General features: G+C 34.8%; 2 protein-coding genes across 3 annotated transcripts; both read left to right on the top strand.

The window, feature by feature from the left end:
• Window positions 1-5,370: 5,370 nt before the first annotated feature.
• On the top strand, window positions 5,371-9,383 carry LOC124356352. Of its 2 annotated transcripts, none has more exons than XM_046807536.1 (3): window positions 5,371-5,592; window positions 6,621-6,843; window positions 9,061-9,383. In XM_046807536.1, the coding sequence occupies exons 1-3, from the start codon at window positions 5,495-5,497 to the stop codon at window positions 9,301-9,303; spliced, it is 564 nt and encodes a 187-aa protein (XP_046663492.1). In that variant the 5' UTR covers window positions 5,371-5,494; the 3' UTR covers window positions 9,304-9,383. The 2 variants fall into 2 exon arrangements, with proteins under 2 accessions (XP_046663492.1, XP_046663493.1); XM_046807537.1 differs by having other exon boundaries at window positions 5,478-5,592; window positions 6,492-6,843.
• A 4,528-nt stretch (window positions 9,384-13,911) lies between these two features.
• On the top strand, window positions 13,912-22,167 carry LOC124354913 (RNA polymerase II transcriptional coactivator). Its single transcript, XM_046805717.1, has 3 exons — window positions 13,912-14,161; window positions 16,498-16,663; window positions 21,920-22,167. The coding sequence occupies exons 1-3, from the start codon at window positions 14,096-14,098 to the stop codon at window positions 21,997-21,999; spliced, it is 312 nt and encodes a 103-aa protein (XP_046661673.1). The 5' UTR covers window positions 13,912-14,095; the 3' UTR covers window positions 22,000-22,167.
• The last annotated feature ends 586 nt before the right edge of the window (window positions 22,168-22,753 follow it).

Genomic DNA, 22,753 nt, shown 5'->3' with positions numbered 1-22,753 from the left:
CTGATTAGTCAAAAATACCCCCTATTATTTTGATCCTATTATTTATACGACTTATTTAAGAATTGAATTTACTCTACCTCATTCACTCGTTGGTATTTTAACGACAGTTTTTCATTTTATAACAAATATTTTGTCCGCCGCTGTTACTTTCGAAAAAAAATCTGAATTTACAATGGCGCAATCAGAAAAAAATTGCAGTTTTATCATTACCTTTGTGAGGTACTAATTGAGACAGTAACTCAAGATAAAATATAAATCACTGAAAATCAAACAAAACATTAAATTAAAGAAATAAATCAAGCATAGTAAATCAAAGATAACAACTTCATACAGCACGGTAGTTGAAAGAAAATAAACATGATGCTTTGAAATAAGACTCAAATAACTAAAAAAATATACAAAATAATATTGTTATCAGCATTTTTAGCAATATCAACAAATATAAGTTAAAATGACACTTCATGATCCGATTCAATGTGATATAATTATTAAAAACAACGTTTAATGGTACAATCACAGTACACTTTATTTATTTTGATAGAGTAATACTGAACCTCAAGTTGAGAATGGTAGTGCAGATTTTAGCTGACTACTCAAATTCCTCTAGGACCACAAGCAGATACGTACAATGCAGCTACTTCGGACATACTCTATCCAGGAATATATGTCCACGGATACGTGCCTATGACAACCCCTGACGCCAAAGTAATCTATGAGTATCGGTAATAGTAGCCACCGCCGCCGCGCCGTTAGCACAATTCTGCCCACTTTTGTTGGTGAGTGTAGGGGAGAGTGGGGTAAAACCGGGTGGTAGGGTCCATACCGGGTACCTCACGTTTGGCCTAGCCAGTGCTGCTACGTATCGCCTAATGCCAGAACTAAGATCCGTAGTGGAAGGAGAAGCAGAGGACGCCTCGCCATGTTTCTTTGACATTTTATACAGTTGCTGTGTGTGATTTCGCATTTTAGTACTTTGCCGATTCAACTTTTGGTGAAATTGGATTGCATACTGCTGACCTACTACTTGATAATTATTAAAAGTAAGTACATTAATGTGTAGCTTATTTATTGAAGTAAACATAGACATAAAGTCGTTCCAAATCTGTTTGATTTAGCGAAGCTAAGTTACGTTTTTCTCTGAATCGACATGTGGGGTAAAACCGGGTATGACGGATGGGACAGGACCGGGTGGTACCCGGTTTTACCCCGTTTTAAGCATTGCGCACCAACAGCTAAATGTTATAAAATTGTATTTATATAAAACTGATTTTAGCCTACATGTCAATTATTTCTATTAAAGAGCAACATCTGAAACAAACATCTGTATTTAGATCAGAACTTAACAGCTGTTACATTACCAAAATAAATAAATTAGTTAGCAATTAAATTGCAATTACATATTTTGTTTTTAATACAATTTTTTTGTCATAGTTTGATGCTGAAGGATGCCTAGAATATACATCAGGAAGACCAAACGGCAGTCATGGGATCAGAATAGTATGGAATCAGCCATAAAAGAGGTAATTTTAGGCAATATGGGATATCTTAAGGCCTCCAAGTTATTTCAAGTCCCTCAGTCTACTTTAGAAGATAGAGTAAAAAAGGCAAAACAAAATCAGTTATCAGCTACTGAGGCATCTGCTAAAGGTGGATTAGGACACTACAAAACAGTTTTCACTGAGGAACAGGAACACTTACTAGTTGAACATATTTTGCTCCTAGAAAAGAGGCTTTTCGGCCTTACACTGACTGATGTCCGTAGATTAGCTTATGAGCTTGCTGTGCAAAATAAAATTAAACATAAATTTTCTAATGAGACAAAACTGGCAGGTAAAGACTGGCTGTATGGGTTTTTAGCGAGGCATAAGGAGAGGGTTTCTCTGAGAGATCCCGAGAAAACCTCCATTGCAAGAGCAATGGGTTTTAGTAGACAATCAGTTTCAGCATTCTTTGACTTGTTGGAGGGCCTAAACAAACAGTAAAAATTTTCTCCCAGTTCTATATATAATGTAGATGAAACTGGTGTAACGACAGTACCCAACAAGCCTTCAAAAGTATTGGCCCTAAAAGGTAAAAAAACAAGTAGGCTGCATAGCCTCAGCTGAACGAGGAACCTTGGTGACAGTTGAAATTTGCATGAGTGCGGCAGGGAATTTTATGCCCCCTTTATTTATTTTTCCACGAAAAAGGGAACATCCACTGCTAATGGATGACGCACCTCCAGGATCCATGGCTCAGTACCACGAAAGTGGCTGGATGCAAACTGAAATATTTTTATTTTGGATGGAAAAGTTTGTTGAGTTCTCCAACCCATCCCAAGAAAAACCAGTTCTGTTGATACTTGATGGTCACTCAACTCACACTAAGAGTATTGAGCTTATAAACTATGCCCGAGCTAAAAATGTTGTTCTGTTATGCCTCCCTCCTCACTGTTCACATCGCATGCAGCCTTTAGATGTTACTTTCATGGCCCCTGTTAGTACATTTTACCAACAGGAAGTCCGAAAATGGCTAGCTCAGCACCCAGGCAGGCCAGTGACGATTTACCAAGTGTCTAAGCTGTTTGGCAATGCTTTTCTCCAGGCGGCAAACATGCAGACCGCTGTGAACGGATTCAAAAAGACTGGAATTTATCCTTTTGACAGTTATGTGTATCCGGATTTTTTATTTACACCAGCAGAGACAACAGACAGGACACCTCAAGAGGCTAGCTCTTTAAATCTCCTAAGTCCTCAACCTCCTGATTCAGAGGCAGTAGGCCCACCTGTAGCACCACCAGAAGGCCTAACTGAAAGTGATAGTTTTTCACAAACCACACCAGACAAGGTTGTTCACCCTTTTGATGAACCATGTTGTTCAAAGACTTTAGATCCCATGCCCAAATCTGGCCAATGTCAAGTGTCACCTGAACAACCAATTTTCATTGTTTCACCAAGAGATATCATCCCACCACCTCACTACGACCGAAACAATACCAAAAGAAGCGATAAACGAAAGGGGAAAACTGCTATTTTAACTTCCTCGCCATACAAGAGAGAGTTAGAGGTCGCATTAGAAAAAAAGAATGAGGGAAAGATGGTGAAAAAAAAGAAAACTCTTCGAAGGTAAAAGGGTACTAAAAGAAAAATGGGCAACCAAACAAGAGCAAGTTTGAAAAACAAAACAAAAAGGCAAAGGTGTCAACTAAGAGAAATATTGATCAAGAAGATTTATCTAGTGAAGATGGGTTTCAGGAAGATCTAGGCTGTATTTACTGCAACGACATTTACTCAAATTCTAAAAGCAACGAAGGCTGGATACAGTGTTCAGGATGCCTAGGGTGGGCACACGAAGAATGCTGTGGTTCAGAAGAAGAGGACGATAACTTTATATGTGATTTGTGTAAACCCTTGCAAAAGTAAAATGACAGTTCAATTTCACTTAAAAAGGACTGAACAAGTTTTTATTTTTACATAGAATAATTTTTTTATATAAGAAATTAATTTCATATATATATATATATATATATATATATATATATATATATATACAAAAAAGTAGCTACTTTATTTTCAAACCAAACCTGTTACATTTAGTTCCAATAATAAATCTGTATATCAAAAATTGTAGTTTTTCATATTTCCCATATACTTACCATGTGTACCCGGTTTTACCCCACTGGTAGGGTAAAACGGGGTAGTTTCACTCTTTTTACTATAAACTAAGTAATTAAAACATCTTTCGTGTCATTTGATATTTACGGCCATATTTTGATACATAACTAGTCTAAGATTACTAGTAATAATTTTCATTCATTTCTGCCAAAAAACTTAGATTCAGGAAGCCGTCAAAGACTAGCCACCCGGTTTTACCCCACTCTCCCCTACTAGCCACAATTATACAAAGGGCCACACAAAGTGATGCTTGGAACACCAACCAATCCCTGTCCTATTCATGACGAGGCAAGGCAATGTGCATCATCTTCACAGCATGTCAAACCAAATTCAGAGGCCAAATGGAATACTTTATTCCTCAGTTTATGACGTCTTCCAGTATTGCCAGAGAAAGTCCGGCCTAATTGTTGATCGGCAAATAAAGTCTGTATGCTAGCGCAGTCTAAGTTTCTTTCTTGGATGTCATCTCTGTAACCTGATTCTTCACTGCTTCCACAGGTAGACCATGCCATACTATAGGAGCTTTATAACATTTTGAGCAGCAGGTACTATTTGCAGGATTAATCAGTACGTTTATTATTTGTAAGGTTTACACCATTAAAATCTAAAACATACGAAAATAACTTAGTGGTTGGTTAGTGACTATTAGGTCATAACTATGGTTATATTAGTCAATTAGTGTGTATTGATCATAGACAACAATATTGTATGGAACACAGTCATATCTAGATATACAGTAATAACTGTAAAATTATCTACAGCTATACAATACAGCTAAAACCGGTCACAAACAAACTACTTCAATCAAATCAAATTATTTTATCGTAAGATATTACTTAATTATATTTTTAAAACATGCAAGGCTTTCTGATAAATTATCATTAACCGGAAGAACATTAAAAATATTAGTAATAAAGTGCTTAATGCTTTTTTAAAGAGATTACTGTATTATTAAAAATTGAATAACGAGAATAACGGAATAACGAGACGCCCTCTATTTCTTTTTTTGATAGTCGTGGACATAGGTCTCGAAGAATGTGAGTTTTCAAGGTGAACACCTATACTTCATTAAATAAATAAACGGGAGGATTAAAACTGTTCTGACATATATGACTCCAGATTCCGTGATTCAAGTCTGTGACAGCATCAGATGACACTAAGCGGAAGATGAACTGGAACTAACCTCAACATTCATATAGCAGTTTGTAGTGGTAAATATACAAATATTTCCTCTGACTTATGGGGATGATGAAAACTTTGTAAAACATTTCTCACCGTAGTCTGCCAAAATTCAAATAAGTAATCAAATTATTATCAGCAAAACAAAATTTATTTCGTATTGATTAAATTATTAAGTTCTTAATGCATTAATTACAACATTACCCAGGATAAAATGCAATTGTGTATCTTAATCTAGGGCAGCCTATCAGAGTTAAATTATGATAGATAAAATATCATGCGTTTATATATATCGCATTTGATTGACATTTTTATCACTGTTTTATATCACAGGCTAGATTAAAAATCTTTTCAAAACACAAACATTGCGTATGTTCTGTGTTTATGCATAGTTTTGTTTAGTGATTTCTATAAATATCAAATTATCCTCTATCTCTAAATCTTCTTCCTATTTGCCACAGAGGTATTCAACAAGCGTTTATTATGTCTAATCCAACGTCCTCTCTGTCCATCAGCTGATGTAACGTCAGCACCAAATCATTGTTATGTTCACAACACTACAGAATAACACAAACATTAACATTGCCCAGTGAAAACCACAACATAATTAACACTATCATACACACACATCGAAATTTTAGTAAACATATTTACAATAAAATATGGCAAGCTGTGGGGATAATGCTCCGAAGGAATGTAAAGAAAGTCGTAAATTGCTTTTGAACCAGCTTAAGGCCCTCGTCACAGAGTTAGATAAAGGGTAAGAAACTTCTAACATAATACAATAGGTTAACCTTTACTGTCATATGCAGTACTAGGTACTGAACAAATATTATCTTTTTTTATCTCATTTAAGCCTCAGCGTCAGCTATGCCGACTTCGGAGTGCACTGGTTTTTTTTATTATTATTACATGATTGGACCTTTCCGGGATTTGAACCCATGATCTCTCGGTTAAAGAGCCGAGACTATAACCATTAGTCTACGGAGGAGGACTAAAATATTACCGTATGACACCATGGTTAGATTAGGGGATGAACATAACCGCCTGTGTTACGACGGATAGGCTAGTTATAAACTAACTTACTTTCAGTTCCAAAGTTTGAGCACATCGCTGGTAACAAAATCAACCGGTACTTTGGTGGTATTATCCGGAGGCTACTATTTTTGGAAGAATTTCTTATCTTACAGGGGACGAACAAAAACTAATCGTACTCTATTAGAAAGAACAGACTTTAGTTGACTTACAGTGGAAATTACATGTCATCATGATGACCGGTTCCATCCCACACTTCTGGAGAAAAAGAAAACATCCTTCGAGATAGATCCTAAATTGAAGCTCAGATTACGTGAGCGTTCGTTAATGTTTTATATTTACAATACGACATTAAAACCGCTAAGTTCATATTAAAGATTTAAGAGACATTAATCTCATTTTAATAATCTCTTGGTTCCTAACAATCAGTTAGCTTCTAACTTCTATTAACAAGTTTTAAAATACAACTTTGCCTTTTGACACTGGATTGTCTAATTTCATCAGTTTGTATGAAACGTGTGTGTTTGTGTGTTCGCGCTTTTAGATATGCGAAGTACCTAACTCTTGTTTTTCGTTGGTGGTGTTAAATCCTTGGTCTCTAGAGTGTACCTTAGTTCATTGAAGTTTCAGCAAACATTTAACCGAAGCATAGGAAGTTTGTTTTTGATGAGTTAAGCACTCGTGTATCGGCTGCAATGGTGTCTGATACTCGTAAATGACCACATTTCTCTTGTGAATGTTGGGTTTCATCAGATGCTGCGACGAGTGCTGTAGGGACTCCCCCTTCAAGAGAAAGGAGAAGGAGGAGTTTGAGAATCCCTGCCTGGGAGTATTTCCCCGCGACACAGCACCTGTGCCCCGTGGGGTGAACCCCAACAGACGAGCACGCCGCGTGGACCGCCCCAAGGTTACCGTGGACGGTCGTGCCGTCTCCGGGGGACCACAGTACCAAGACGAGGAGGAGTTCGACAGATATGTAAGTGCAAGTGACAAATATTTGCCAATGGCCGATCCTAAATCCGCCTTAAAATTAAATATACGATATTTCAAAAGTCTTAATTAGCCAAATTGTAGGAAATTAAGTTGTAGATGCAGCAATATATTATAGTGTTATGGGCTATAAATAAAAATAATCTTTACGTTAACAGAAAAAAGAGCACACTGGCATGTTTCCCCCATTTTCAGTTGCTACGCAACAAAATGAAATAATTATAATAAAAAACTTACTCACTCAAATCAATATGTTTTTCTACATTTTTATGGAATTAGCAGATATAAAATAGTGTGCAATTCAGTTTTTGCTTGAAAATTAATAAAAACCAAAGAAGTACGATACATTACTTCTTCTTCAGGCTAACAAAATCGGTCATGTCAGAGTCCTCTAGAATGTCACGAATATCACTTGATCTACAAGGATCACATTCAGGGATGTTATATAATAAGTATATATGATAAATCTTTGCTCAATTAAATAAAAAAACTAGCTCAGCAAAACGAGGTGGAACGTAATAAATCCATACGAATGTTTTGTTTATTAATTAGTGTCTTCGTGTACAATGCTAAAAATTGGAACACGAGTATTAGATAAAATCCCAATTACCTCTAAAGTAGCCTATACTCCTAAACACATACATTTTCATTTGCTGAATATGGATGCACTAGGCAATAGAAGTAATGGAAGAGTAGTAGAGACAATCATGTATTAATGAACTAGTTCTGAACCTTTTGGTTTTTCATATGTTGATTTTTCAGATTGGACGAATGTAAACATGTTTATAGTTAACTAGCTGTTTCCCGCGGCTTTGCACGCTTTTCGTAAGCTTTGCCCGTGTATGTGAACTTCTGGTTTAATTGAATTATATTTACAACGCCAATGTAGAGTTTGCCTTGTTGCCACGATCAAGAAAATATGTTTATGTTTATAGCCATTGTGCACATACATGTACTTTATTAAGTGGTCTAACATTCAAACTTTAAGTTCAATCAGAAATGTATCTTAAAGACAAATATACATCATAACTTAACGCCTTCAAATAGTGTTTCGCTAAGTAATATACGTAACTGTCTCGTAATTGCAGTTTATAGTGTGCAGGCGTTTTGAAACCTTTTATATTTTGCAGCGCCGCGCCGCTTGGTGGTGAGTTACATCAATGGGCATAGCTTATATCTTTTCCGTGGAAAAATACGTATACATACAAATTTTCATAATGGTCTGTCTAATATTTTGCGATTCCATAAAGGACAAACACACAAACATTCATTTTTATATATAGATAACGTTTATTGTAGATTATGTTGATATTACAGTACTACATTTTAGGAAACCATATGTGTATCTAAACAACAAATAACAACTATTCAGCTGATAAAACTTACTGTGATTGCAAAACATCCTAATTAAAAGCAGAAGCTCGTGAAGTAAAGTTATACGATTGTCCATAAAGTATAGAATATATTTTAAAATCTTAATAGTGATATAGAACTACCCGTTAATTTTAGAATGCATCCATCATAGAAAATAAGTTATTTTCAGATTTACTAGTTTTTAGTTTTGGTGGCCATCTTGAATCTGCCAATTTGGATTTAATTTTATATTCTAAACACGAAAAGGAATGTCCAAAGCATTATTTTATTTTTAAAGTTTCAAATCTCAATCAGTTAAAAAGTTGTTAAGGGAACTCCATCTTTCAAATCTGTAGTTTTTACTATAAATAATTGAGTTATTACTCTCTACCCTGGTTAAAAAATATGAAATATGCTTCATAAACATTTAAATTTGTAATAGTAAAGAGTTACAACAATCCTTTAAAATTATTGAACCAAGTGAAGGTATAAAATGTAAGTTTGCAGGTCTTATTTAATTTCAGAGTAGCCTCCAGGTTCAAATTTCTTTTAAGTTCCCTCTCCATATTTATATAGCTGGATACGCTAATGTAAATAAGTTATCAACAGGTTAAGGAAGGTCAGTAAGTCAAACAATTCTTAATTAGTGAACAATCATCAGGATGAAGCTGTCATAATATTGTATATCGAGTCAAAGTTCAGATAAAAGCCCAATAATTCAAAAAGTTAAAAAAATCTTTTTGTGCGACACTGGAAACATTCAGAATGAGTCAGTATTATGAACAAATTAAAGTGAAAGAAACACTGTCGGTCAAGCAAAGTTAAACGCTCATTTCATTCATGTTTTCAGCCATCGCCACCGTGGTTCAAGCCCCGCACGAGATCGCAGGAGCTGCGCGCCGGATTCTTCTACATGGGCTGCGACTGCTACAAAAGGAACGGGCTCCAGGACGACTGCCAGAGGTCAGACTGCGGCTACCCCGAGTGCGTTCACAGACCGCCAGACTGCGAGCCTTCCACGTTCTCTCCGGTCACAGGCGTCCGTATCCCCAATATGATGGCCAACGAGTACCACAACTACAACCAATGCTGACAACTACTACACCCGTATCTATTGTTGAGTCTATTGTATATATTATGTAACACAGTAAAATAAACAATGTCTAACACGAACCTGTTATACTAAAGAGGTTATGAACAGTTTTGCACGCGAAGAAAATACTGGCGACCATTACTGGCAGGTAGTTAGTTCTTCCTGTTACTATATTTTCCATCAAGTATTTTGTTAAATACACAAGATGAGTTTAACATTTCAGTGTCTATAATGCAGAAGCATTTTGGTCTATTTGTTTGCCGACTATTTGTTTTGCCGATTATTCCTTGCTCTAGCACCCACTGGAAACATGGTTCTTTCTACGGGATGATGACAGGATACACTCATCGCTACGATTTCCCCTTTTTATAGTTTGTTTTCTAAAAAAAAGGACCCTGACGGAGCCGGGTCCCGGCAACCTTTGTCACACGCCAAACACCTCACATTACCATTACCAAATTAAAATATACATACACCTATATTACCTAGGAAATAATGTTTACTGATTAAATTGTATTATTCCATATAGTCGAGTAAAAGAAAAACATTTGTTGTGTTATTTTAAATTATAATAAGCAAAAATATGGAGAAAACACTGCTTTCTATTCAAGACAAAAAAATGATGCTATGGTGCTTTCTGCACCTGAACCACATCATTATTCTAAAAGTAATGACAAGGGAAAAAATTGTATGCACCATATATTCTATGTCTCATAAAGACCGTCATACCAAAAATTGAGAGTTCTAAGTTAATAATTAAAAGTGTAATTAATGTTTTTGTACATCCTTACGAAATCGATTATTACTTATTATTTTGAGATTTTGAAAATACTGTATGATACTATTCATTCTACGTGTGAATACCGATTAGGATTTATACACCCCACCACTGTGCCGTGAACGTGCTATATTATGCCATAATAGTGAAAGCACCTACCTATCCTGTATGTTAAAAACAAAACGAAAGATAAAATATGGTTTACACACAAAACAAACAGCGAATTTTTTAATTAAACATGTATGCATCTAAATAATAGCATATTTAAATCAAGAAAAGGCCGAACTGCCCCGCGGGGCGAACTGAACAGTCCTAACCTCTGTATCCTCTTCAGTGACACGGCACTACAGCCGTTTTTTGGTAGCCTGTGAATGAACGAAAAGAGCAACTATGTAGATGGATCCTTTCGCGGTTCTTCCTCCGTGTCCGAAAATACAAAACCGTATTTCAAATAATAAGGGCTATATTTACGGAAGTTTTGCCTTTTTAATTATGGTTGTGCTAGTAAAACTCACATTTATGTTTGGATTACCAGTAGAAATTACAAACATTGATGAACAAATTGAGGGTTCATCATTGATTGGTTGCGCTTTTCACGGCAAGAACCAGTCTTAATCCATGCCTCCATAATTGAATAAAAAACTATACTTCACTCAGTAAAAAAATAAAATATCCACATCTGTTGGTTAAACTATCACAACTCACAACACGAAATCCAACCTACAAAATCGTATTGATTGTTAGAGCCCACTCATTGCACTCCTATACAGGTGTAGTACACTAAACGGTGACAACTGGAAGGTTCAAATCTAAAAATCCTACTAAGTGGTGGTATGAGTGGGTGAGGCAAGGCGGAGCGCCGACTCATCGTCTGCGCTTACGCTATAGCCGAGTGAGATAAACACGGCGATAAAATACTCACATATTTTGTCCTCGCATTACATTTCGCGACTCACGAAAAATTGCCTCGCGACCCACAATTTGGGAAACTCTGCTCTTCATAATATTTACTTATAGTTTTTATCAAATGAACAGATTGTAAAGAAATATATTGTTAAAATTTGTTCTTCTTAAATTGAGCAGATTGTATATAAATAAAATAAAAGATTTTTGATCGCAACGTTTGAAATTTTTTCTTATTGTTGCTCCGCCGCCGCCACCGCTCGTCAACAGCGAAAAGCCTACAAGACACAGGACAGTGAATTAGTGATGTTATGGGACTATAGACTACTTTTTGCCACCGACTAGTGACTAACCGATTACATTCAATCACCGACTAAAATAATTGTGAAAACTAGTCGATTAGTTTTTCTTGTGTTGAGTCTTGACATGTAAAGAGGTCTACTATTACTAATGAGGTCGGTTCAGTACTCCAGTTTCAGACACTGAAATTGTTTTCGTCAGTCGCTTATTTTTCTATATGACTATATCATAATATTTGTATGTATAAAAACATAATCAGTTGTGTTAATACATTTTTAGAAGTAAAGGTACTGTAATTTTTGTGTCATAACCTTAGTGTACTGTTGTAATCCAATTTAGCAACATGCCTCCAAGATGGTCAATAGTTTAGGATTATTTAGAGAGAAAAGGCAAGGATAGTGTTATTTTCTGAATCGATAAGAAGATTCTCAGGAGTGTTAACAATACAAGTAACATGATGTTACATCTTAAAAGAAGTAGACAAAACGAATACTGCAAAAGATGATCCCACTGGTGAGACTATACCTCGATCTTCCTCCGGTAAGAATTGTAATCAAACTACACGACAGATAACAAATAATGTATTTAAATCTTGTTGAGATATGCCTAAAGAAAAGATCGAGTCAACTTAAACTTATGGCCAAAATTACAGACTTTGTTGGTGACAAACGTATTGCTGGTAGGGCTTTGGTAAAAATGAAGAAGAGTATACACATGCACTTGAAGCGCAATATAGTTACCATCTCGAAAAACACTAACCAACAAACTTGTACCAAATATATGTAATGAAATTTCCACCAATATTAGAATAATGCTTGACTAAACTGATTACGTGGGAGTAACCACAGTTATATGGTCGTCTGACTCCAATAAATCATTGTTAAATGTTACTTGTCATTTTATACACAATAACGAACAGCAAAATATTTTGTTGGAAACAAAGAAAATTCCGGTAGCCACATATGAGCTCTCCATTCAGCTCTCTTATCACAGCAGGCTCCATTCAGAAAGTATTTTTCAATTGGAATATTTCAAATAAGGTTATAGCAATCGTTACTTACAATGGGTCCAGTATTAAAAGCACTATATGTGAGCTTTTAAAAACGATCAATATTCTGTGTGTTCCACATACATTAAATTTATGTTTATGCAATAGAGGATAATATTGTTTTAAAGACTTTGCGAAAGTGAAAAAACCTAGTTATTTATTTCAAGACTAGTTTGGCTGCTGACAAACTTCGAGATTTTCAAACTTAAATGAATCTGCATCTATTGAAAGTCAAGCAATATGACTAATTGGAATTCAAGTCTGATACCGATTGAACGATTATTGGAAATAAAAGAGCTATTATCAGCAGCTAAGGCTTGTATGCCTAAAGATCCTGGACCGCATGATGCTTCTAAGTGGCAGTAATTGAATGATTGTGCACAAGTACTTCAACATTCTAATGTTCAACCTGACAGAAGAAATGTCAGGAGAACATTATCCAAGATTGTGTATGGGCATTTCATTGCTAAGGAGCATTCAGTATGCCCTAAAATCAGCCCAGACCGACACAGGTGCAGGTTTGTTTTTAAAACCCACACTAGTAGAGTTTATATCTAGAAGGATTTCTGGGTGGGAAATAAATAAAGTCGCATCTAAGGCAACTTTAATAAATCCTCAGTTTATGAAAACATAATTTGGTCTTCGGGAAAATGCTGACCATTCAAAAAGGCGTATTATTGTGAAATTAGAATTTATGTAAAGAAAATTCCAGATAAGAATCTTCCACAAATTGAAAACGAAGGCACCACAATCCAACCTCTTCCAATTCAAGCTCAGAATATTAAGAAAAAAGAGTTGGTCTTATAGAAGTTGTGGGAATAGGAATATTTTAAGCTAGAAGAAAAGAAGAAATCTTCAGCTTCATCAGTTCGACATTATTTGGAACTATGTGTATCTTCAGCTGATAGATCAAAAGCCCCTCTGCCTTATTTTGAGAAATTTGAAAATGTAGATACTATTACTTGCATGAAAAGTACTTATTGTTTACCAGCAACATCAGTCCCTTCTGAAACATTTTTCAATTGTCGGGCAAGGAGCTTAAAGATAGAAAAAGACTTGTCACAAAAATGCTATTAATGTTTTACATTATAATATGAAATAAAAATAATATGATTTAAATCGATGATCTAGCCTTCTGTAAAAAGAGTATTAAGGAATTTTGTAATTTAACATGGACAAATACAAGTATTATGTTACAAATATTATTTTCTTTAAAATACCTAATTTATACTTTTAATTACAAGGGTTATAATTTCTGGTTGATAGAAACACTAACGACTAAATTTGTACTGAATTAAACTAGTCTATTAGTTTACGGTCTTTTTTTTTGAAAGTTTTCATTACTTGCAAATGAACAAGCTTACACCTATACTTTAATGTATACATAACATTCGAATAAATATAGTTGTCGTCAATATAACAAGACGTGTAAACTCCTATAAAAACGCTACAATACATTGAAAATACAAAGTAACTCATATTACTAACACCTAGTGGTTCATCTACGACTAGTCAAATCAACTTACTTTGGATACTAGTCGAATAAGCAGATAGTTGACTAGTCGGTTAGCCCAACACTACATTGAATACCGAATACTTTTAGTTGAAAACGTTGAACGCGACTGGGGGAAAAATTAACGAACTAACCTTCTCAAACTGTGATTAGATCAAATTGGCTTACCTTCTTGTCTCACAGCCCATTACAACGTGAACGTGAACTATTTGCAATTTGTATTCGTTAAATTGTTTGCTGAATCATAGTAATGCCGAAAGACAAGGCACAGAAGAAAAGGAAAGATGAAGATTCTGATAGCGATTCAGGACCTGAAGTAAGTTGATTAACCTAGACTTATTATAATACCTACTATGTTCAAAATGTATTTTCTAGTAACACATTTATCAGTCAGTATTCACTAATAGGATAGTAATAAAAGTTTTATATGTACCTGGATTAGACCAACCTTATCAGTGTTTGTCCCTGAATTTGGCTAAATTTTGGTAAATATTTCTCTGTATATCGCTCACTCACTCGAGAATGTTTTCAGCCTGCACTGCTGGCCAGGAGCTTTCAGTTTAGCCTTTCTCACATGATCTGAGCTTCAATTTAGGTTGTTATCCCCATCCACCTAGAAACCCCAATTCCACCCTGGTCCCCTAGATTGTTGGACTATTCTAGATATAACCTAAAAGCTTCCAACATATTATCGATGGCCGTTGTAATTTCAGTTATTATTTAGGCTTTCATCCCTTTTATATCTATTGTTCTAGTATCCTATACACTTAATTTCTTATTTTAAGTTGAAATTTTGGCAAATAGTGTGAAGTGGCCAAAGTCAATAATTACCTCGAATTTTTTACAGAGTGCATAGACTACGATTGGTTATTACAGTGTGTGTGTGATCAACCCCAGTATGTGTTTGTGAATCCCACCTGATGCCGGTTAATCCAAGGTTGCCTTGACTAGTGTAGTGATGTTTATCTTGTTCAGTTCTATCCCTATGTTGTGTTATGTAAGTTAAAGACAATACAATCCATTGGGACAATTAAAGTCAGCTGACAAATCGTCTCAGTTTGGTTCCTAAATTATTGCTCATCACACACGTTCTGATTGGTTATTTGATTACTTAAGGGAAAACAAAGAAAGTAAGGTTATGTATTGATATGTTTACACCCAAATATCAACTGAACTAATGTCCAGTATGCAAACGGCTGACCGACCACTCATCACTCTTTACGACATTGGTTAGATGATGGCGGGTGGAAATCCCATCAGTTCTCCAATCAACTGCTCATCTGAATGACACATTACAATTGGTTGGACAATTCGTACTATTCAAACAAAATCATCCAGGTGTTGTTTTCTTAATCATGTTCTCATGTTAATTATGGGTGGAATGTCATGGGAAAAGATAAAATATTAAATCAATTGATACTATATTATTTAGGCACATTACCTAAAACTTCATAAGTCTACTTTTACTTCCAGAAATAATTTTGAGCCACTAACAAACCATATATTGCAACCAAATATTATTAACATATTTGAATTTCATGTTCTATATATGAATTAGTCCATCAGTTTCTAGGAATTGGTGTGTCTAGTTGGAGTGGGATAACATACTAATGAGAAGGATTTTTTATTTGTACTCCAAATGAGATCCACGACTGATATATTATACCAATAAAAGTTTTAAAAATTATTATAGGCCTAATCAAATGTGTATCTATTCAACCCTTTACAGGTCTTCATGAAAGGTGAGCAACTTTCATAAAACATTTAAAAATAGGCTATGTGTTTAATACTTGGTAAGTAATAGTAAATTAACGTTAAGTTATCTAAAAATTATGTCTTTATACACATATGTTTACACTTTGGTGCTCTTGTGGAGTGCAGTAACACTCCAGGCATTTTGTTTTGTTTAAAATCAAACGTAATTAACAATGCCAGTGATCTAAGTAAGTGTTATCTTGCCTTCCCCCTTACATCTCCACCACCTATCACTATAGTGATAAATACCGTCTCACCCAAGTGTATTTTCTATTTATTAATTTCTTGAACGCTGCAGTATTTGGAGTGCAATGATTTTAACCTTGTTTTCTTACTTAAAGGTTTTTGTGATAGAAAATAACTAATAAGAAACAATAGCTTGACAATTATTGTTTTTGTGCTTGAACATATAAATCAATTGTTTGCTTTAGTAAATACCGTGTGTAATAGCACATTTTACAACCTTATAGTGTTGTAACATACAAAAAACAACAACAAAACCTAATAGAGTGCAATGGCACTCCACACAAGCACTATTTACATGAGCACCATTGTGTTAATTATAGATATTTTAAAATAATAAAACATTGAGTTTGACCTAAAAACTTTTTATTCATATTTCAACAATCCTAAACAAAAATATCACTTTTATATCAGGAGCATTTTACAGCACATTAAACATTAAAAGCTGATTAACTAGAAATATATACTTACTAAAACCACTCAAAACAGTTACGACTTGGGTAACAATGAGGGTTAAAATGTTAGTAACTTGAAAGTGTTAAAAGTAAAGAATTATTTTTTATTTGAATTTTACATTTTTAAGGTCTTTTGTAATACTTATTAACATTAAACATCAATACAAATTCTCAGACTAACATTTTTTTCAATTTTCAGGACAGAGGCCCAGACACCAAGAAGCTAAAGAAGGACAGAGATGACATCGACTCATTCCACATTGATGGCATGAAATATCTAAAAGTGAGGACATTCAAGGGAAAAGTGCTCATTGATATTAGGGAATACTATGAATCAGGTGGTGACATAAGACCTGGAAAAAAAGGTAAATATAGACTGCATTACCCTAAATGTATATTTAGAAAATGGGTTTTTGAAGCTAGGCTCGTCTTATGTGTGCAAAAATCATCAAATTGTGTAAAATTATCACATTCATTTCACCAGAATGTTTACTGTCATATAAACTGATAAAAATACTATATTTCACTAAATTATATGTTTTGATAAAATACAGCAGTTTTGAAACTTCCAAAAACAACAACAATAATCTGTAACAGAAATTTTTTAAATTTAAATATGATTTCTCTTATTTAAGATACAAAGATTAAAGATGTATAACTTTGACAGTTTTATAATATTAGTTATTGTGATTAAAAAATTCGTGTCTTTTATAACTAACTGTGCTTCAACCTTTTAAGTGGCAATCAAAAACTTATTAAATGGTAGGCTGATTTTGGCTGAGGTTCACAAATTTTCTTATATACAAGGACTATCCAGAAAATAGATTACGTTTTAATAGAAACAAGAAACAAAGTACAAGAAAAAAATTGTATTATATACATTTGAAAGTGACTATTTTTCAGTATAGTCACCATACAAATTTAGGCACTATCATGGCAGTGAACTAGTGTTATTAGGTTTGAAATTCCAGCATTATAAAATACTGCCGCCTGAGACTTTAACCAGGTAGTCACATTGTTCCACAGTTCCGTATCATCATCAAAGCATTGCGTTACAAGCCAGATATCATTGCTGGAAACAGGTGATAGTCACTGGTTGCAAGGTCCGGACTGTAAGGCAGATTAGAACCACCTCCCACTTAAAAGCATCCAGGATTTCTCAAGTCCGAATTGCAGTGTATGGTTGGGCGTTGTCGTGCTAAACAAAATTTTTTAACTTAACTTTCCTCTGCACTTGTTTTATATTGTTCTTCTTAACTTTTGCAAGGTTTTACAATACCTCACAGAATTTATGGTTGTGCCACGTTTTAAGAAATCAACAAGGAAAATTCCTGTTCCAAAAAACAGTTGCCATAATCTTCCGTGCCGACAATGTTTGCATGCATTTCTTTGATTTTTGGGGGCGTGTGTGTGCCCCCACTCCATAGACTGTAATTTCTTTTCGCACTTCACGTGTTTTACTTAAGTTTCATCTCCTGTAATAATTCGATTGAGCAGCGAGTCACAACATTTTTCTTAAGTGTCCAAAAATGTAAATGAAGCAGCCAAACATTAATTTTAATATATTTTTATTAAGACTTTTGGTACCCATCTTGCTCATAATTTATGGTATCCTAACTTCTGCACAACAATTTTGTGTAATAAACTCCCTGAAATTTGGTGGTCTTTAATCTCCTCATCGACTTTAAAGACAATTTCATCGGGCACATTGCTTGGCCGTCCACTTTGTTTATCATTATATGCATTAGCCACTTTCAAACCTAATGCACACCTGTCGCACTCCACCTTCAGTAATCATATTGTTCCCATAAACTTTACAGAGTTGGGAATAAATTTTGATTGGTTTTTGTGATTAGCCAACAAAAACTGTATTACCGACCGTACTTCACAACTCATGGGATTTTCAATTTTGTAACACACACCTCTCACTAGCACGACTGGATAGCCACTGAACGAAGAAACATCCTGATATCAAAATGGCCTCTAGCATTTACAGAGTGAAATGTAATTTAATTCCTGGATAGCCCGTATGTATATATATTTCCAACTCAAATATTATAGTGTTGTAATCAGGATTAGATCAAATGAATAATAAATATGTGAAACATTTTTTTATAATTAAATGAAAAAGGGTTGTACGGTTTATACCTTTTTGTTCTCTTTTAATTTTATAACATTTAAAAAAGTTGTAAAAATTAAAAAATAATGTTCTTATAAAAAACCCACATATATAAAAGTGTTTAAATGTATTAGTTATCTATTAAAAATCTCATATTTTTGAAATGTTTTGTATATTGTACTTATTAATATGATAAAAGTAAAAAAACAAAAGAAAATAAAAAAAGCACAATAAGAAAGTATGTTTTACAGCAAAAAGATTTGATAAAGGCCAAATGATAATTAAAAATTCCATTATGCTTAAGCACATTTAAAAAACATATAAAATAACTTCACATTTCTAACAGAACACAGTCAATGTTAACTTTTTGCCCAGTGTAACAGTATAATCATGGAAACGCAAAGCAGCTTAAAATTAGATTACAAATTAACCATAACTCTATATTTTTATAAATCTCATGAATTCCAGCATTTCTAGTAAACCCTTTCGTGGTCAAGTGTCTCAATCTACTTTATCATTGCTGTCAGCATTGAGCTGCTAACCTCTTACAATTTGATCTATTGATAATGTATTCCATTTCTCTGATTAGTGCTGTTAAGTAATATATAGTTAAAGTATATGAAATGTTTTTATCTCACGCAAAGGACTGTAACATTTTCCTTTTATTCTACAAATCTTTATATTTTGTGCTGGCTCCTTATAGCTTTTACTGAATTTATTTATAAACATTTATGTTTGGTTGCATCTATTGTATCATGTCGTTTTTAGTTTTACCTAAATATTCAGTTTATTGTGTTTGATAAGATGGTCCTAGTTGTTATAGTGTGTTGTCCTAGTAGTTAATGCGTGATAATGAAATTTATTGTGTTTTTTAGGATTTAACTCGTAATAAAGTATAAAATAAGCTTTACAACAATTTTAACACATTGAGTGCAACGAGAAGGAAATAGTGCGGTTCAAACTGTCACGTCGGTGCTGCAAGCAGGATTTCCCAAGCTTTTGCCCGCATACAACTATTGCATCAATCACCAGCTACCATTGCTTGGGCAACATTCAGCATTGTGTGCCGACCATAATCTCACTTGTGTGCCGTCACTTTCTGGTTCACGCCTTTGGGTGATCTGCCATGCTTGTGTTTTGTATTAATTACTTTTTTGTGTGTGTAGTGTAAAAAAGTGAATTATATTTAGTTTAAAGATGTACAAGTATGGCTGCTTCAACATAAAAAAACAATGTCGTTCCAAACCCTAGTGACAGTGATCCTGAATCAAGTGATGGACCGTGATTTTGAACTGGGTGGGGAAGAAAGTGATAATTTGGACAACGATGTTGACCATCGTAATCCCTCATGGGCTTCTTCTACACAGGACTCTCATCATGTAGAATTCACTGGAGAAAATAGGTTTGAGGTACCAGTACCAAGTGACAAGCCTATTGATTGGTTTAACCTACTAATCGATGACATTTTTATTAAAAATATTGTTTTAGAAACAAACACATAAGCTTTTAAAAAGCCAACATTAACTGAAAATTCAAGAATAAATATAAGTGGCAAGACGTGACAGTATCAGAGCTTACTTTGCTTCACATAGGAACTATAAGAATCAGTCACTACCAGGAGTACTGGAAAACATCCAGATTATTTGATCTAAAACTTTTCAGAGAATGAATGAGCAGAGACAGATTTTTTTTTATTCTGAGATTCGTACACTTTTCTATGAAAGTGGAAGGTAACAGTCCTGATGCAGAAGATAAGCTAAAAAACAGTGGAAATGCTAGTTACGTATTTCAACCATAAAATGGATGACATATCCATGTAAGGAACTTTCCCTTGATGAAGGATTGGTAATCTGGAGAGGGCGTTTGGTTTTTAGACACTATGTAAAGGGAAAATATCATAAATACAGCATGAAATTGTACTCCCTCTGTGAGCCTCAGGGATTAGTTGTTCACACTGTATACTCTGGCAGCCCAAGAGCTCTAAGGTGCAAAGGTCATGCTATCAAAGTTGTTGTGCATCTTATTAGAGGAAAACTGAATGTAGGACCCGTCTTAAACAATTTTTATAATAGCTTTTCTCTTGCTTCCATTTTGGAAGCTGTCCAACAAAACGTATTACACTTGCACCCTCAGACTGAATAGAAAGCACAATCCAGATGATGTCAAATGGCAAAACTTAAAGAAGAGGAAACAATGGCCAGTTACGCTGAAAGTGTCAAGGTAGCCAGAGGGACAAGAGAGTCGTGTCATATATCTCAAGAGAACATAACAACATGGTCCTCAAAACGAATCGTCGTAGTGTGCTGATAGAAGCCCTTGGCTATTGTACAATACAATGCCAACATGAAAGGGTTAGATAGGAGTTATCAGATGATTTCCTACTTACCTCAGTGATCATAAATGAATACGTTGGTATAAAAAGATTTTTATTCACCTTCTTCAGATGATAATGATCAATTCTCTAAAGCTATATAATATTGCAAATAATGACAACACTATCCAACTGTATAACCTCCGCCTACAGGCCACCGAAGCACTGTTGTCATCCAAATAGGAGCTTCCTCTAATTCGGCCTCCATGCAACTTTCTGCATGTGCTTTCATAGACACTTGCATTTGACAAACAAGGCCGACTTCTTGGTAAAAGATGTGAATGCCTGAAAGAAGGAAAGAGAAAAACTGTATATTTGAGAGTGCAATGTGGTACAGAACCGCCGTATATTTGTGTGCTTGGGGTTTGCTTCGAATGCACCATGCAGGACTTCAAGAATAAGGGCCTTAAAAAGGGAGACCAGCAGTGCTGTAAATTTTTAAATAATATACATTTTTGATGTTTTTCTTTATACCACTGGTTTAAAGTTTACATAAACTGAATTTGACTAATTCTCAACAATATCGCCACTATGAGTGATGGAACAGCATTTTGGGCTCACTCAGGGCTCATAGGAATTCCAGCACAGCATTATGACATTAACGGCTATGGCCTTGAACCTATACAATACTCTCACATCATATTTCAACCAACAATTAAAGGTACACTTTTTTATTATAAAAAGTTTACAGGTGCTGAGCACAGGAATTCCTGCTAGAAAATGTTATATTTTTAGCCCCTTTAAGTTTTACAAAACTTCTGCGGCAAACAATGTGTTACTATATACAGTTTATGTTTAAACGGATTTTATAAAACAAATAAACATAACTTAGTGCCCCCCCCCCCCCCCCACAGCAGATCAGGTAAACGAATTCGGCCTGTTAGTTTCAGTAGTGCATGTCACAGTATTTGGCCGGAAAAGGGTTAAGTTAAAACTGTTGAATTAGGTCTCCATTGTCACATTTCCTTGATACAATAATGTATTTAGTTATTGTACAATACTTGTGGCATTAAAAGACTTGAACATAGTTGTAATGCTGCATGACGCATTTATACACCATCAAAGCACATGCATCTTCCATTGTATATAGTTTTTATTGTGATGTAATGAATTTATTCCTGTTTATTCCAGGTATCTCCCTTAGTGCAGCTCAGTGGAAGAAAGTCGTGGGTTTGGTTGATCAGGTTGAAGAGGCATTGAAGAAGGTCTAAGACCACTGTAATTTAAATTGTGTCGGTTTTTGATGTAGCTGTACCTATTAATTATAAGTTAAAACAACAATATTCAAAAAGACTGTAAAAGTGAGTTTTTTTTTTTTTAATGATGGTTAAACTGTCAATGTATGATTTTATTTGAATAAAATTGATATTGTTCTGTAATATTTATTTTATTATGTTAACCCTCCAAGTGCTTTTCGTCACGGCAGCGACTAATTAATGCCTATTATGACGGTCAAAGTCGTGCCTGCGACTATATAACAGCGCTTTGTTTGAATATATTCATATTAAAATGGCAGCATAAGTAGTCAAATACGGTATCATTTGAAAGATGATTTGTTATAGTACATATAATCACGACAATGCATAATTGTGGAGGCAGTGCGTTACGTCATACTTTGTTTTGACAATACGTTACAACTGCGTACTGCTTGTAACTGACTGCGGTGTTGCATCATTTTACAAACATGGATCGTGATACTTTGGAACATTCTTTTTAATTCCTATATTCTCTACCGTCAAAACACTGACCAACCACTTTCAAGAATGGACTTTTTGGTTGGAATAATTGACTCTTTGGCACAACCAGAACAAGAACCACCAGCTGCTCCAGGAGGTAATGTTGGCGGTAATCATTCCATTGCCAACTTTCCGGGGAATATATTATGCCAGTGCACAGTTTGCAAAAACAAAACAAACTGAAGCAGATTTTAGAGCCCTGGCTGTAATACAGGTGTGCACAGGGAAT

This window comes from Homalodisca vitripennis, chromosome 2 (assembly GCF_021130785.1).
Source record: "Homalodisca vitripennis isolate AUS2020 chromosome 2, UT_GWSS_2.1, whole genome shotgun sequence".
In the NCBI taxonomy this organism is placed as follows: Eukaryota; Metazoa; Arthropoda; class Insecta; order Hemiptera; family Cicadellidae; genus Homalodisca; species Homalodisca vitripennis.
Note: the sequence above shows the minus strand (reverse complement) of the source record. Positions and strands in the feature narration are given on the sequence as shown.

Excerpts from the sequence above, each read along its gene's own strand:
- LOC124354913 (XM_046805717.1), top strand. The coding sequence starts at position 14,096 with ATGCCGAAAGACAAGGCACAGAAGAAAAGGAAAGATGAAGATTCTGAT. Across the intron at positions 14,162-16,497 it reads ATAGCGATTCAGGACCTGAA|GACAGAGGCCCAGACACCAA; the intron begins GTAAGTTGATTA and ends TTCAATTTTCAG. Across the intron at positions 16,664-21,919 it reads CATAAGACCTGGAAAAAAAG|GTATCTCCCTTAGTGCAGCT; the intron begins GTAAATATAGAC and ends TGTTTATTCCAG.
- LOC124356352 (XM_046807536.1), top strand. The coding sequence starts at position 5,495 with ATGGCAAGCTGTGGGGATAATGCTCCGAAGGAATGTAAAGAAAGTCGT. Across the intron at positions 5,593-6,620 it reads GTCACAGAGTTAGATAAAGG|ATGCTGCGACGAGTGCTGTA; the intron begins GTAAGAAACTTC and ends GGGTTTCATCAG. Across the intron at positions 6,844-9,060 it reads AGGAGGAGTTCGACAGATAT|CCATCGCCACCGTGGTTCAA; the intron begins GTAAGTGCAAGT and ends TCATGTTTTCAG.